This window comes from Vigna angularis, chromosome 6 (genome assembly GCF_016808095.1).
Source record: "Vigna angularis cultivar LongXiaoDou No.4 chromosome 6, ASM1680809v1, whole genome shotgun sequence".
Classification (NCBI taxonomy): domain Eukaryota; kingdom Viridiplantae; phylum Streptophyta; class Magnoliopsida; order Fabales; family Fabaceae; genus Vigna; species Vigna angularis.
In genome coordinates this window covers 11,436,650-11,452,151 of record NC_068975.1, presented here as the reverse complement: position 1 = coordinate 11,452,151, position 15,502 = coordinate 11,436,650, and the positions used below count along the sequence as shown (strand labels likewise).

At 35.1% G+C, this 15,502-nt stretch overlaps 1 protein-coding gene across 7 annotated transcripts; it reads left to right on the top strand.

Annotated features, from left to right (window-relative positions):
* The first annotated feature begins 1,525 nt into the window (after positions 1–1,525).
* On the top strand, positions 1,526–14,627 carry LOC108343831 (RINT1-like protein MAG2L). Of its 7 annotated transcripts, none has more exons than XM_017582232.2 (6): positions 1,526–1,897; positions 1,988–2,086; positions 3,113–3,231; positions 3,329–5,759; positions 5,840–6,169; positions 14,266–14,627. In XM_017582232.2, exons 1-4 carry the CDS (start codon positions 1,603–1,605, stop codon positions 5,294–5,296), a joined length of 2,481 nt encoding a protein of 826 aa, XP_017437721.1. In that variant the 5' UTR covers positions 1,526–1,602; the 3' UTR covers positions 5,297–5,759; positions 5,840–6,169; positions 14,266–14,627. The 7 variants fall into 7 exon arrangements, with proteins under 7 accessions (XP_017437721.1, XP_052735609.1, XP_017437723.1 ...); XM_052879649.1 differs by lacking the exon at positions 14,266–14,627 and adding an exon at positions 6,585–6,933; XM_017582234.2 differs by lacking the exon at positions 14,266–14,627 and having other exon boundaries at positions 5,844–5,921; positions 5,997–6,197.
* Positions 14,628–15,502: the final 875 nt, after the last annotated feature.

Below are 15,502 nucleotides of genomic sequence, written 5' to 3'. Positions count from 1 at the left end.
GTCAGTTAGGAGGGGCCCCGACGTCTATAATATGATAGACGTTGGGGCCCCTCCTAACAGACGCCTAAATGGCTGAAAAAAATAACTCCTCACCTACCCTGTCAGCCATTTAGGCGTCCGTTAGGAGGGGCCCCGTTGTCTATAATATTATAGATGTCGAGCCCCCCTTCTAACGGACGTTTATGTGCCCACTTATTTACGAAAATGCCACCGGTCAATAATATACGTTGGTTGTTTGGTGGACCGACGTCTATTAGATGACGTTGAAGGCCAATTCTGCACTAGTGCTAAGTCTACTTTTGACAACTCTAATATAAGGAAATACAACTAAGAAATGAGTGGAATCAGCAAGAATGAAGAAAAGAATAAAACAGAACTTAAAAGCACCTAAAAAGACCTAGACAAAATTACCTAAAGCTATCTACAACCTAGACAAACTAAAGCAGAACAATATGTAACCTAAACAGAACCTACCCAAACTAAAACAAAGCAAAAGGAAAAGAAAATAACCTAAATTAAAGAAGCAAAAGATACCTAAAACAATAAGCGTAAACAAAACCTCAACCAAGCAAAACATAAATGTACACGAAAAAAGAAACTAAAATAAGAAAAACCTAAAGGGAATTCTAAGTAAAGACTAAAAATAGAACCTAAGAAATGAAAAGAATTTTAAAACCAGCAGAATGCTAAAGAAATTTTATTTACAAGCTGTAACAGATCCAAAGAATTAAAAAAAACTAAAACAACTACTAATTAAAGACTAAAACACTTCATGAAATTAAAACAGAACAACAGAAAGGAATCCTAAAAGAAGTTCTGATAGAATCAATGCAAGTAAAAGAACCTAAGCTAAAAATGAATGAATGAACTTTACGTAAGAACTATTATCAACAAAGCTAAAAACTAAACTAAAACATATCAGTAACAGAAGTAAGTATTTACATACTAAAGCAAGAATAGTAAACTACTCTAGAGATTTATAAACCAAACCAAACCTAAAACTAAAGGGAAAACAGTTCAGAAAAAAAAATTTACCCTTATTTTATTATTAAAGAGAATGATCAAAATGTACCAAAATTTGAAAAAGGAACGAAAAATAAATCACTTAATTGAAGGATTAAAAACATATTTAATCCTTATATAAAAGGTACACTTGTTTATATTTATTGTTGGTGTCATTTTTAATCAAACAGTTTTGTCTTTTACTAAATTAAAATAATTATTGCAAATATATTTCTACATAATTCTCTTAAAACTATTCTTACAAAGTTATTTAAATTTTACGTTTTTTCTCAAATTATATTATTTTAATGTAATAAAAATATAAACGCAGAACGCGTGTAGTATATTTGAGAATTTAATATATAGTAAAATCGAGAATATTTTTTTGAAAACTAAAATAGAGAATATTAAAATTATTTAAATTTGAATAAACTAATGGCCAAAGTATTTTGGCTTGTATTAATATTTTTTTTCTATAAAATAAAAGGCGGATCTATAAAATTTGAAAATTGTTGAGTTGGAACCGAAGTGGAAAACCACTCACTCTCAACACCAAGAAAAAAGAACCTGCTACTGCTCCCACCTCACCGGTTACTATCAATGGACCCTTCTTCTTCTTCTTCTCTTCCCCGTTTGCCAAATGTCGCCGACCTCACGCCCCAACACTCAGCGTTTCTTGATCAACACTTCCAAACCAAACGCGACCTATCTCACGAATCTTCCAACCTCTTTCTCTCCTCCTCGCTCTCGCAGCAATGCTCCGAGCTAGAGTCGATGTTCCTCCTTCACGCTTCGAAACGCACCGTTTCGTGGATCTCTCGCTCCTTCCGCGCCAAATCCTCGCTCCAGCAACTCTCTCTCGCTCTTCGCAATCTCTCCCTTCGCACTTCTCCGCGTATGAAGAAATAGAAATGGTTCTTTTATATATGTATGTTTATTTTCCTGCTTTTGTTGAATGGTTTTCGATGCTCTTTTTCGTGTTTAGATGGATTTGGTTCGAAGAGGTTTCGGCGGGTTTTGACAGAGGAGATTCCTCGATTGGCCTACGAAATGAACAGAATCGAGTCTCTTCGGTGTTATCTTGGTGAGTTTATTTTGAATAGCTGAGTTTATCTGTGTTTCACTTTGCTATTGTACTTTTTGGTGTCTTCAACTTGTGTCATTGTGGATCATAAGAATGATATGATGTTTTCCCTCCCATTTTCTCTGTGGCTGTTTGCGGGGTTTCCATTTTAGTCTTCAACTTGTGTCATTGTTGCCGTGCTTTCATGGGGTCTTTATGATAGTCTACATTTATGCGTTTTTTCAATTATTATTATTATTACTGCTTTCTTAGTTGTTTTTCTGGCGGTAATGTTGCATGCAATTGCAACCAAATGTTAAAGTAGTTGGTTGATTGATCTATCGACATTTTAGTCGGATTTTTTGTTGTCAGGAATGAGTTTGTGTTTTCATTGGACATGGTGGACCTGTCTATGTTCGACTGGGTGCATTACTTTGATAAAATTGTAAATCAATGTCATGAATTTTACATTTTGTCCTTCTAATTGTATATTTTTGAACCCACTGTCTCCTATTTTCAATTATAAGGTATCTGAATTATTTGATTAAATATTTTGATTTTTTTTTTAACTGTCATGTATTTATTTTCGTACGCGTATTGACTTCTACTTAAACAAATTGCTCCCATTGACTCAGGTCTTGGATTCGCCACAAAACTATTTATCAACTGAAGATATATATATATATATATATATATATATATGTATACATATATATATATATATATGTATGTATATGTATATGTATATATATGTATATATATGTACTTACGTATATGTATATGGATATGTATTATCTATGTATATGTATGTATATTATTTTGCTGTGGACTTAATTGATATGCACTTTAGATTAATGTATTGTATTGCATATTTCCATTGTGTCTTCTGCGCTGAGTTCTGTTTGGTGAATGGTGATTGTATTGTGCTCTGTAAAAAGTGGAATTCATTGAGTGCTATTATTTGTTTCAGTCAAATGGTTGGTGCCTCTGATTTTTTGTATATCTTGACCTAGCTAGCTGTAAAGTTTACATTACTTATTGTCTCAGAGACTGCTGTACAGTTGGAAGCTCTAGTTGGGGATCTTGAAGATGCTTCTCTCTTTGTCATGTCTTGCCACACAGGGAATATGTTTAAATTGAAGCTCTTGAATTCACTAATCTCTGAAGTAACTGTCGTTCCCTCGTTTCGTTAGTTTATGTACTTAGTTGGAATGTTAATAACTGATCATGGATTGTTATGCATGAATGTATTGTGTGCTGTAGGATGCTGGAAGAAAACATGACAAGTTGCTTCAGGCCATAAAAGCCATGAATGATATTGAAGAAGTATTGATTGGTGTTGAGAAATTCCATCCTCAGTGGTATTGTCTTCTGAAGTCTGTTGACACCAGAGTAGATAAGATCTTATCTGCTCTCCGGCCACAAATTTTTGCAGATCACCGGGCTCTTCTAGTCTCTCTTGGGTGGCCACCAAAACTACTTCTGTCAAACAGTGGAAACGATGGTATTACAGACCTTCCTAATCCATTGGTTCTTATGCAAGAAGATAAAAGAAGAAATTACTCTCGAAGTTTTATTGCTCTTTGTGCTTTGCAGCATCTGCAAAAGAGAAAGGAAGAAAGACAGCTTAATAATAATAATCTTATAGAAATAGACACTCAGTACAAACAGCTTTGGGCCATTGATGAATTAGTATCACCTATTGCATCAAGGATGGAGTACCATTTCACCAAATGGTCTGAGCAGCCAGAATATATGTTTGCTTTGGCATATAAAGTTACCAGAGATTTTATTGCTGGAATAGATGGTGTCTTGCAGCCACTTATTGACAAGGCCAGGCTTGTCAGTTGCAGTGCAAAGGAGGCGTGGGTCTCTGCAGTGGTCCAAATGCTTTCTGGCTTTCTGGAAAAAAACGTTTTTTCTTTGCTTGCTGAAAGATATAAAGTAAAGCATTTGAAGTCTAATGTATCATCTTCATGGCTTCACCTTGTGGATCTTACCATTGCATTTGACAAAAAGATGCAATCCCTTCTCAATCTGGAGACTTGTTTTTTGGCAGTGTCTGAAAGTTTTGAAGGGCAGTCAAGAGGTGTATCAGTTCTATCAATATTTTGTAATAGGCCTGATTGGCTGAAGATCTGGGCAAAAATAGAGTTCAAAAATGCCTGGAAGAAACTTAATACCGAACTGAAAGAAGAGAAATCGTGGGTGATTTCTAGAATTTCTAAACCTGGGATTGATAATAATCAGGAGTATCTGCTATTGGCTGTTGAAGATAACAAAGCTCCACCTATCGCAGAGTTTTTTCTTAAAATTATCTGGGATATAATTGAACGCTGCAAAACTATGCCATCCATTTTATCACGTGCACAATTTATTAGATTTACTGCAGGAAGATTGCTCTGGTACTTCTTTAAGCTTTTACTTTTTCAGTTCAAGGCAAAGGAATTACGTCTGGATAATTCTGATAATGTTGCTATAGTTATGGTGTGTGGGTTAATAAATGCTGCCAGATATATTTGGATTAAATTACAAGAATGGAGTGATGCTATTGAGTTTTTGGAGATGAAAATTGCTGAAAATGATGCTGGCAAGCCCATACAAGATAATACAATGGATAATGGCTGCTTTTTTAACGAAGAAATAAGAAGCTTGTCTGAAATGGAAACAAACTGGCTTATAGAAATTATTGCAGTTGTTCTTCGACAGTTTGAAATGCTTTCCTGGGAATATGTTCAAAACGATGATAGCTTTAAGGACAACCGAGATTTTACAAATCTTAGAGAGGATGTTGATTTAGTAGTTTCCGATGATTTTGTTGAAGCTTTGTACGCTTTAAAAAGCTGGCTTCAAACTGTGAAGATAAATCTCAATAGAAAGGATTTTTTGGATTTGTGGAGAAGCATTGCTGAGGGGCTAGATCATTACATCTCAGGCAGCATTGTCAGAAATGAGGTTTGGTTCTCTAAGGTGGGAGCCAATCAATTTGAAGCTGATATACAAGCACTAATATTTATTTTTCAGCCTTACTGTGTCCGCCCACAAGCATTTTTTCCTTGTATTGGTGAGATTCTTAAGCTTTTGAAACTGAAAAAGGAAGAGGTAAAGCTAATGCAAACACTTTTGTCCAACAATGAAAATGGATTTGAGTGTTTGCATCTTTATGGAATTTCTAATCTATCAGTTAATCAAGTTCTTCAAGTTCTTAGATGCAAAATTTGGGTTGGTTGAATTATGCAATAAAGTGGTATTAGCACTTGACCAAGGAAACAAAGCTTTACGCGTGGTCTACGTAAATTAGAGAAAAATTCTACTGCAAACGTTCCTTGTGTAATTGGATAAGCACATGGGATATTGAAGCCCATATTTTTCTTGTTAAGACTGGATTTGGGTATGAGAAGAAGTTGTGCATTATGATGCAGAAGCACAATTGTTATTCTGGAGTGAGCTCCCCCCTCCCCTACGCCATCTCTTACCAGGAGCAATGAGATCTCCCCACAGTATCTAATGTTATAGGCAACCTTTTAGAAATCATATATCTGAACCCATCAAGCAAACAGTCTTTGAAATCACTGAATGTGCTGACTATGGACTTCTTGACAAAGCAAGTGTTTGACAGCATGCTGTACTGGCTAAAATGTGAACCAAACAAACTGAAATCAATTACCCACAGCAAAATCTCAGCTATCTGAATGTCGGTGACCATATTTCTTTGTTTTCAATTTTTTTATGCATTTTTAATTATTTATTTTGTTTTAATTTTGGAAATTGTAGATAGGATGGATTCAGCAGAAATTTCGAAAGATTCTGAACAAAACATCCTGCTGACCAAGAAAATGAAGTGTGAAATATGTTGGTGAGTTAGGAGGTTGTCCAGTTTGAGACATTGTTTCAAAATTCAAACCATTTGAATTATTTGTTTCATGTGAAGGAGGAAGAAGTGCGATGCTCCATATCAACCCTCCCAGGGTGGAATGGGGCGGGCATGGCTGTCTGATTTGGCTTTAGAGAGGGGAGTTTAGCAAGCGCACTCGTGAATTACCTTTAGTTATTGCTTCTTACTGTCAACAGACTCATGTACTTGGTGCGACAACCCTATGACTGGTGAATAGACCTTTTTCCTTCATTTTTATTCTTCTCTACTTCCTACTTGCTAATAGTTCTTCTACTACCTGCTTAAATGGTAGGAAGTGCCACTGCATGCCCTTAATTATCCTTTTATATGTTCAATGGTTAATCCTTTTGTACAGATGTTTTTGTACGCTCTAAGTAGCATCTGTATTCACTTAATATGTCATTTTATTTATTAATTTCTTAATTATTAATTGCAGAAGGACCTAATTGAAATTTTAACAATTTCATGTATACATATATATATATATATCATATATTGTATTTTTTAAATATATTCTAAAAGTACATCTCAACAAATCTTAACGTCACTCATGAACCTTGGATTTCTTCCAAATCACTCTGGTTTTGCACTACGAATTCTTACTTTTCTCCACTTGGTGCACAGGTTATCATTCTCAAATTTTAGTCACCCCATTCTTGAACTATTGGGTGGATAAAACATTAGCCTAAAATTTCAATGACCTCGTACTTGAACCATTATATTTCTCCATCAGGTGGATAGATCACCATCTTCCAATGCCTTGCAACAAACTCCTCTAATCCTCAATATTTTCAAAATTCACCGATGGTTGTTGCACTCAACTAGTTCCTGAATCAAACGGGCAATTGTTGTCATCCTTTTGTAGCTTATTCTTAGGTATTTATGGCCTCCTTGGTCCTCTCGTTTTGTCAAATCCTTTAAGTAACTGAACAAGCAACTGTTTCCATTCAATGAACCCTAGCCCTCAAATTTTTATACATGTTTTAATGATGAGAGCCCTAATCATAATGTTCCATTTATTCAACAATCAAATATTTGTGGTTGTCATGCATTTGCAATTTATTTACGTGTATTATCCAATATTTAATACAAAATTTGAATAATCTTATACATGTTTACGATGAGCTATCTGATACAACTGAATGTCTATGAAAATTGAACAATTGTGTGCTTGAAATTGAATAATTATTGAATTACTGGTGATGATTTATTGATGGACGGGTGGTCACCGTAACATGATTTTTTTTATCAGCAGAGAACATATATATTAAGTGGAGTACTTGGGGTACCTAACCTTTTTTACACAATATTTACATACAACAAACTCAAAACTATAGATCTAGACACACTATATACTCTAGCAAACCATGTAGCCAACAAAAAAGATATCCCAAAACAAAACATAAAAGACCCGAGAAGATAAGAAGACCAAAAATTTCCAGATACACCTTTTAAATCAATACATCTTGCACGTTCTTTGAAAAATTGCCAAATCTAAAACAGTTTGCAATGTTTCCCTTTTTGATTAAGGTGCAACAGATAGTTTAACTTTATGAATTGCTTTAGCTCGTCCGTGCTTTTGCAAATATCCTTCCTAGTCTTCTTTTATGATTGAACCCAACTTGAAAGAGAATTACACCTGAAAACAAAAGCCCCTCGTTTTTCTGTGTTATGTATTTATACCTAATGCTATTTCTACCTCGTAAGCTAAGCTACAAATCTTTCTAACAATTCGATAGCTTCTTAAAACTTTTACCAAGTCGACTCTTATATCCCGACACTAACAATTTATTTCTTAGCTCATGATCCAACGTCAGACATAACTTCATTTACCTCCCCTGGTTTGTAGTTTACAGAAATTTTAAACATTCAATGGACACTGATTCCAATATGAGAATGAGAATGTTACAGTTGATATTTTGTGTTTGATCCATAGCCAGACATTTAGTTGAGCCAAACTAAAGATCTCCTCTGCATTCAGCTTTTCTTGTCTAAAAACTATCCCATTTCTATGGTTCCATATTGCCCAAATTATTGGCACCACCTTCCACACTTTATTTTGTTTTTCATTTAATATGATTATTGAAAGTTTGTGAGGTTGGTTATGATGCAGAGAAATTATACTCACCACCTATCACACACATATCCCAAACTACCTTAGATATATGGCATCCAACAAATAAATGTTTCACGTTCTCCTCATTTTGATTACATAACTTGCATAAATAACCGCCTATGCCTACACGTTTACGTATTAAATTATCCTTTGTTAGTACTTTATTCAATAGAACTCTCTACATAAAGTGTTGTGTATTGGGAAGAGCTTTCAAACCCTAAAAAACATTAAACAGATCAGAATTTTCTCCTACAGACCCATTTTGCAGCACACTATAGGCAAACTTTACTGGGAACATTCCATCTGTAGAAACTTTGGGTATGTAACTGGAGTAATTGAAGAGAAAATCTATTATTTAATTGAAAGGAGCGTGAGACTTAATAGCCTCTGTACAAAAAAACTGAGTATGAAACATAATCTGAAATAGAATGAAGGAGTGCCACAAATCACGGTACTGTAACTGACTCCCATAGCATTCGGGCTTATTCTAAAACAAAATCACTAACTACTTTGACTATCATTCCCTCCCTTAAGCTAATGCATCTACATTGAGCTTAGATTTCATCTGCATTAATCATTCCAATCATTCTATGGAGTTTCACAAATTGTTCCTACCTGAGTGGCTTTGTCATGATATCTGCAATTTGTTCTTTAGAGTTACAAAAACTCAATTTCACAGTCCCGTTGTTTACCAAATCTCAGAGAAAATAAAACCTCACTTCAATGTGTTTGCTTTGACTATGTAAAACAAATTTTGAACAATTGGATAGTAGAGTTATTGTCACAAAAATTTTCTGTGCTTCCTTTTTCAATAGTTCCAAGTTGCTTCAAAATTCTCCTAAACCAAATGCATTGGCAAGCACATAACACTACATCAATGTATTAAGCTTCTATGGTTGACAGACTCACAACTGGATGTTTTTTTTTGTCCATGAAATTGCTCTAGATCCCATAATGAACACATATCCTGAAGTACTCTTTCGATCATCTAAATCTCCAGCATAGTGTCTATCTATATAAGATTCAAGACCTATATTTCTGCCACCCTTTTTGTATAGTATTCCAAAATCAGTGGTTCCTTTTATGTACCTTAAGATTCTCTTTGCTGCGAGCCAATGAAATGACTTTGGGTTAGCCATAAATCTACTTATCAAACTTATTCCATAGGTTAGATCTGGTAGAGTAGTTGTGAGATACATTAAACTACCAACTACTTGTATAAACATAGTAGTATCTACTCCTTCTCCTACTTCATCCTTTGACAATTGTGTTCCTGGAACAATGGGGTTCTTCACGGGATTGCTACTTTCCATGCCAAACCTTTTAAGAATTTCTCGAGCATATCTTCTTTGGCAGATAAATATTCCAGCTTTATCATGTATAACTTTAAATCCCAAGAAATATTTCATTTGTCCCAAGTCAGACATATCAAATTCTTTCATCATTGAGTTTCTAAAGTTATCACACATTCTTATTTCCTCCAGTAAAGATGAGATCATCTACATAAATGCTAACGATAAGTGTGTTACCTCCTTTGATTTTGGTAAACAGTGTGTGTTCATTGGAGCATTTTTCAAATCCTTCACGCATGAAATATGCTTCAATTTTACTGTACCAAGCTCTTAGTGCCTGTTTAAGGCCATATAATGCCTTTTTGAATTTGTAAACCTTTTCCTCATTTCCCAATTTGATGAATCCTTCTGACTGTTCAACGAAGACTTCTTCTTTAAGCTCTCTATGAAGGAAAGCACTTTTCACATCAAGTTGGAATATTTCCCATTCATGTTGAGTTGCGAGTGCCATAATTAAGCGTACTGTGTCGAGTCTAGCTACTGGTACAAAGACTTCAGTATAGTCTATTCCATATCGTTGTTAATATCCTTTTGCCACCAATCGTGCTTTGTGCTTTTCTATTTCTCCATTTTGGTTGAGCTTGGTTTTGAAAATCCACTTGACTCTAATGGGTTTTACTCCTTTAGGCAGATCTGTTAACTCCCATGTGTTTCTTTTCTCTATAGAATTCATCCCATTCTCCATTGTTATATGCCACTTTTTATTTTTGTAAGCTTCTTCAGAAGAATGTGGGTTGTCTTCACTTTCAGCCATCAATATCATGAGATTTTCATCATCCAAATCAGCACCTGTCATATAATCGGTCATCCATGTTGGTTCTCTACTAGTTCTTGTGGCCTTCCCTTGTACTGGACTGTCTTGACCAATATTAGTTTCTTTATTGGTGGGTGATTTGTCTTCTTGTAAATCTTTGCCACCATCATCATGTGCAACGTCTTCTTCTTGCTCAACATTTGACCTTTCAAGACTGCTTGTTTCCTCTTCACATGCTAAGACATCACTTTTCCTTTCTTCATTGGTTGTACTCCAATTCCAACTTTTCTCTTCTTCAAACACCACATCTCTACTTATAATGATTTTCTTGGAAACAGGATCAAACAATCTATAAGCTTTTGATTCATCACTGATTCCCAAGAAAACATACATCTTACTCTTATCTTCAAGTTTAGTTCTTTGTTGATCTGGTATATGAACATGAGCCACACACCCGAAAATTCGAAAATATGCCATTGTAGGCTTCACACCACTCCATGCTTCTTCAAGGGTTGTATTCTCTAAGGATGATGTTGGACTTCGGTTATGAACATGTACACAACATTTGCTTTTGGCCAGAACACCTTTGGGACTTGTCTGTCTTTTAACACAACCCTTACGCCATTTAAGATCATTTTATTTTTCCTTTCCGCAACTCTGTTTTGTTGAGGAGTATAAGCTGCTGTTAGTTGCCTTTTAATCCCTTGACTTATGCAGAATTCTTCAAACTCATGTGAGGTGAACTCACCTCCCCGATCAGTGTGTAAGCAGGCAATATGTTCATTGACCTCCTTTTCGACACATATTTTAAAATTCTTGAAATGTTGGAATGCTTCAGATTTCTTATGTAAGAGATAAACCCAAGCTTTTCGTGAATAGTCATATATAAAGCTTAGGATGTATCTTTTGTTATTGTTGGAAGAAGGCTTTAGGGGACCACAAATGTCAGCATGCACAAGCTGTAGTTTCCTTGATGCTCTCCACGTACCTTGCTTTGGGATTGATTGTCAGTGTTGTTTTCCAATCAAACAGGTGATGCAGGTTTTTGTTGGTGACTTCAGAGTTGGTAAACCTGTTACCAAATGCTTCTGTGAAAGAACGTTGAGTCCCTTGTGATTAAGATGCCCAAACCGACAATGCCATAGGTGTGTTACCTTGTCAGTTTCTAACTCCGATTGAAGACACCTGGTTTCTTTTAGAGCTCAGGTGGCCAACACATAAAACATTCTATTGCCACTCATCTCAGTTTGCATGATTAAGCCCTTATCATGATGAAAAACTTTACAAGCTCCATCTTGAATTAAGATTGTCAATCCTTTTTCTTGAAGTTGTCCTAAGCTAAGCAAATTGTTCTTAAGCTCAAGAACAAAGTAAACATAAGAAATAACTTGAGTAACACTATCAACTTGCATTCTTACATTTCCTTTTCCTACTACATTCATTTTCATGTCATTTCCCAATTTTACAGTATGGCAAAGACCTTCCAAAGTAGAAGACCAACCTTTATTTCCCGTCATATGGTTGCTGCATCCAAAGTCCAAGAACCATACCTCCTTTTGTTCAGTTTGATGTATCTCCATGTGCGACATTAATAGCAGTTCCTCTTATGAATCCATCTCTGCATAGTTTGTTTTTTTCTCCCATTCGGGACATTCGTATTGGAAGTGTCCCAATTTATGACACTTGAAGCATTCAATGGTTGCTTTATTCAGGATTCGTCTTCCCCGTCCTCTTCATCGTCCACCCCTGGAAGAAGTTCTTCCTCCTCTTCCGTGTCCAAGACTTTGATCTTGAGAAATCTTCAATACTTGTTCCTCCACTGGGTGTTCCTGCATCCTTTGTTCATGAACAAGAAGGCTTCCATGGAGTTCGTCGAGAGTTAGACTGCTTAAATCGTTCGACTCCTCTATTGAACATACAATATAATTGTATTTAGAAGTCAATGATCTAAGAATCTTACTGACCACCATACTTTGCTCCATGTTTTCACCATTCGATTTCATCTTGTTCACCATGCTAAGGGTTCTTCTAAGAAAAGTATCCACATTCTCTCCTTCTTTCATGGTAAGTAACTCAAACTCTCTTCTAAGAGCCTGAAGTTGTGCTCTTTTTACCTTTGTAGAACCTTGGTACTTCTGCCACATGGATACCCAAATGGCTTTCGATGTCTCCTTGTCAAGAATTGTCTCCAGAATTTCTCTATCAATAGTCTGGAATAGGAAATTCTTAACCTTTAAATTCTTAAGCTTAGCATCATCCACACTCCTCTTTTGTGCATCACTCTGTTGGTGTTGTCAATGATATCCCTTCATCTACAAGGCTCCATAATTCTTTACTTCTGAGAAAGTTTTCCATCATCATTGACCAATGATCATAATAGCTATCAAACTTTGGTATGGCTGATTGCACAAATTTTTCTGACATTTTGTTTGTGAACTCACACACTCTTCACTTAGGTTATCAGGCCCCTTGTAGAGCTCTAATACCAGATGTAGAAACTTTAGGTATGTAACGGGAGTAATTGAAGAGAGAATCTATTATTTAATTAAAAGGAGCGTGAGGCTTTATAGCCTCTGTACAAAAAAATTGAGTATGAAACAGAATCTGAAACAGAATGAAAGAGTGCCACAAATCACGGTACTGTAATTGACTCTCATAACATTCGGGCTTATTCTAAAACAAAATCACTAACTACTTTGACTATCACCATCTTCATCTCCTTTCAGTGTCGTCTCTCTCACCAAGTTTTTGGTTTGTTATGATATTCATTAATTTTTTTTCTTGGTCTGATTTCTACATCGATCTATCTCTCCTCCATGATAAATTCCACACCCATCTTTCATCTCTCCATTCCCCTAACTACCCTATGGATTTTTCCTTACAGTTTGATATGACAAACAATCTAGGGCCTCAAACTAAGTGAAATTTGTTCTACCCATTTATCTTCCTAAAATTTGGTTTCATTTCTTTGTCCCACTTTCCATTCTATTGTGTTATCAAACCAATTTTCATGTTGTCCTTCCCCACAAACTATACTCATGTCTTTCCACCACCATGATACATGCTTTACAATAATATTTCCCTTAAATTCCTCCATGATCAATACTTTGCATTTAAAATCTTTTTCCATAACCCTTCATTTTCCACTTCTAATCTTCTTTTCCATTTTTCTAATGATGGACGCGCGAAATCCTCAAATCTCAATTGGAGACCAACTCCTCTAAAACCAATCTAAAGTTTACTCGAAAATGGTTGAACACGCAATGGAAAATGAACATTAGGTGATATTGAAGGTTGAGAATATGGTGTATGACTCATTATAGCTTTTTATTATAGGAATTTACATATTTTCATATAGCTACACTTCATAATCTTAGAGAAATTATCCACCTCCAACTTTCGTACCTCTATATCACCTATATTACTTTTTTGGTAATTAATCCTAAGTCCATATACTAGTTCAAAACATCTCAAAATGCTTTTTATTATCACAATATTGTTAATCTTAAGATGACATACAAGGAGTGTATTATTTGCAAACTATAGCAAGTTAACCCTAATTCCATTGTTTCCACCTTTAACACCTTCAAGTAAATGTTTAGTAGTTGTTTGTCTATTTATTCGCTTTTTGATTTTATTTTTGCATTATATTTGAGTTATATGTTACTTTTTTTTATTTTAAATTGTCATTGGAGTTTAACATTATTTTAGAGTGAAATTTATTTAAATTTGAATTACAATTTTATTTTATTTTTAAAAAGTATAATTAAGTGAGCTAGTGAGCCAACCTGTTTAACCCACGAACCTGTGGTGGGCCAGGCCGGGTTCGAATTTTTTCGACTCGTTAATAAATGAGCCGGGATGGGTTGACTCACTAAGTAGCCAACTTGTAATGAGCTGGACCGAGTCAGGCCAGGTGGCCTATTTTGATAGCACTAGTTATGACATACTACTTAAAAGCGCAGACTTATGCTAAACGCTCAATTCTATGTAACATGCCTAAATGCTCTCTTAGAGTAAGATCATTAAATGCATGAAGGTATTGCACCTCTTTGCTTACTTTGCTTTTGTTCTCTTTATCAGTGCAGATAATGCCAATACTAAGTTTTATTCAAAAACTCTACACAAGGATCAGAAATACGTTAAGAGGTAGGAATACATTATATGAATGTTTCCTTAAAGATTTATATCCTCTCATAGTCGTACACACTATCACTGCTAAAGCAATACTGATATTCCCAAGACGTAGAATAATACACATCTTCATACCTAAGGTCACCTACTCTCACGGAGGTCAACTCTCTGAGTAACAGATCGTTTTCAAAGATGGCTATATAAAGAGAACTCGTTGAAGAGAAGAACAATAATTCTTTGAATCTTTACGTTGTTGCTTTTCCTCTAAGATCACATCGTCTAAGCCTTTAATAAAGAGAAAATGTCTTTTTAAGTTTTTAGATTTCATTGTATTGAACTTATCCTCTTTTTGAGAGTTATTTGAATTTGTACTTATACTAAAAACACCTTGATTATGTTGATAAATTCAAGAGTGAATTAAAATCCTTGTTTGTTTAACTTAGTTGAATTAAACGATCTAGTCAGGTAGACTAGTTTTAAACTAGGGGTGGGTAAACTAATTGATTCAGTTGGGATTGTCGTAAACCAAGAGTGGTTGATAATACTTGTTGTAAACTAGGAGTAATAGATACTCGTAATCTTTGTTAAAAATTAGTGGAACTCTTTAAGAGGTCTTAAGGGAGAACTGGACGTAGTTAAGGTTGAAACGAACCAATATAAAAATTGCGTGTTATTGTTTTCCTTCTTTAAAATGTTTTCCTAAACGCTCTCTTAAACACACAAGCATCTAATAACTATTGTAGATTGTCTTACCCCTATAATAGTCATTAAACGTTGGCTTTCGAAAAAGTTTTAAAACACTATTCAACCCTCCTTTTCTAGTGTTTTCCTGTATACATATACCCCATCAATGATATAGGCTTAGATTCATCAAGATCTATTGGGTTTTTCTTTTCAGTATAAAGGTTATAAATGACGTATTACAGTCCTTCACTACTTGTTGGCTGATTGGATGGTCAGGTGGATGGGATGACACAATGGTTGGGATTAGGGATGACAATGAGTCGGGTTGGGTACGGATAGTGCTAACCAGCAACCTGACTCACTGAACAAATACATGTTACCTGCCCAGCTACCCGCATAAAAATAAATCCACGAATTTTTTTCAACTCGCGAATACTCATTTTCAACCCTCAGATATTTAAATGAAATCCAAATTAAATTGCAAAAAAAATACAATTAATAT

Coding starts and splice junctions, on each gene's coding strand:
- LOC108343831 (XM_017582232.2), top strand. CDS start 1,603: ATGGACCCTTCTTCTTCTTCTTCTCTTCCCCGTTTGCCAAATGTCGCC. Junction 2,087..3,112: donor GTCTCTTCGGTGTTATCTTG/GTGAGTTTATTT, acceptor TTATTGTCTCAG/AGACTGCTGTACAGTTGGAA. Junction 3,232..3,328: donor TGAATTCACTAATCTCTGAA/GTAACTGTCGTT, acceptor TGTGTGCTGTAG/GATGCTGGAAGAAAACATGA.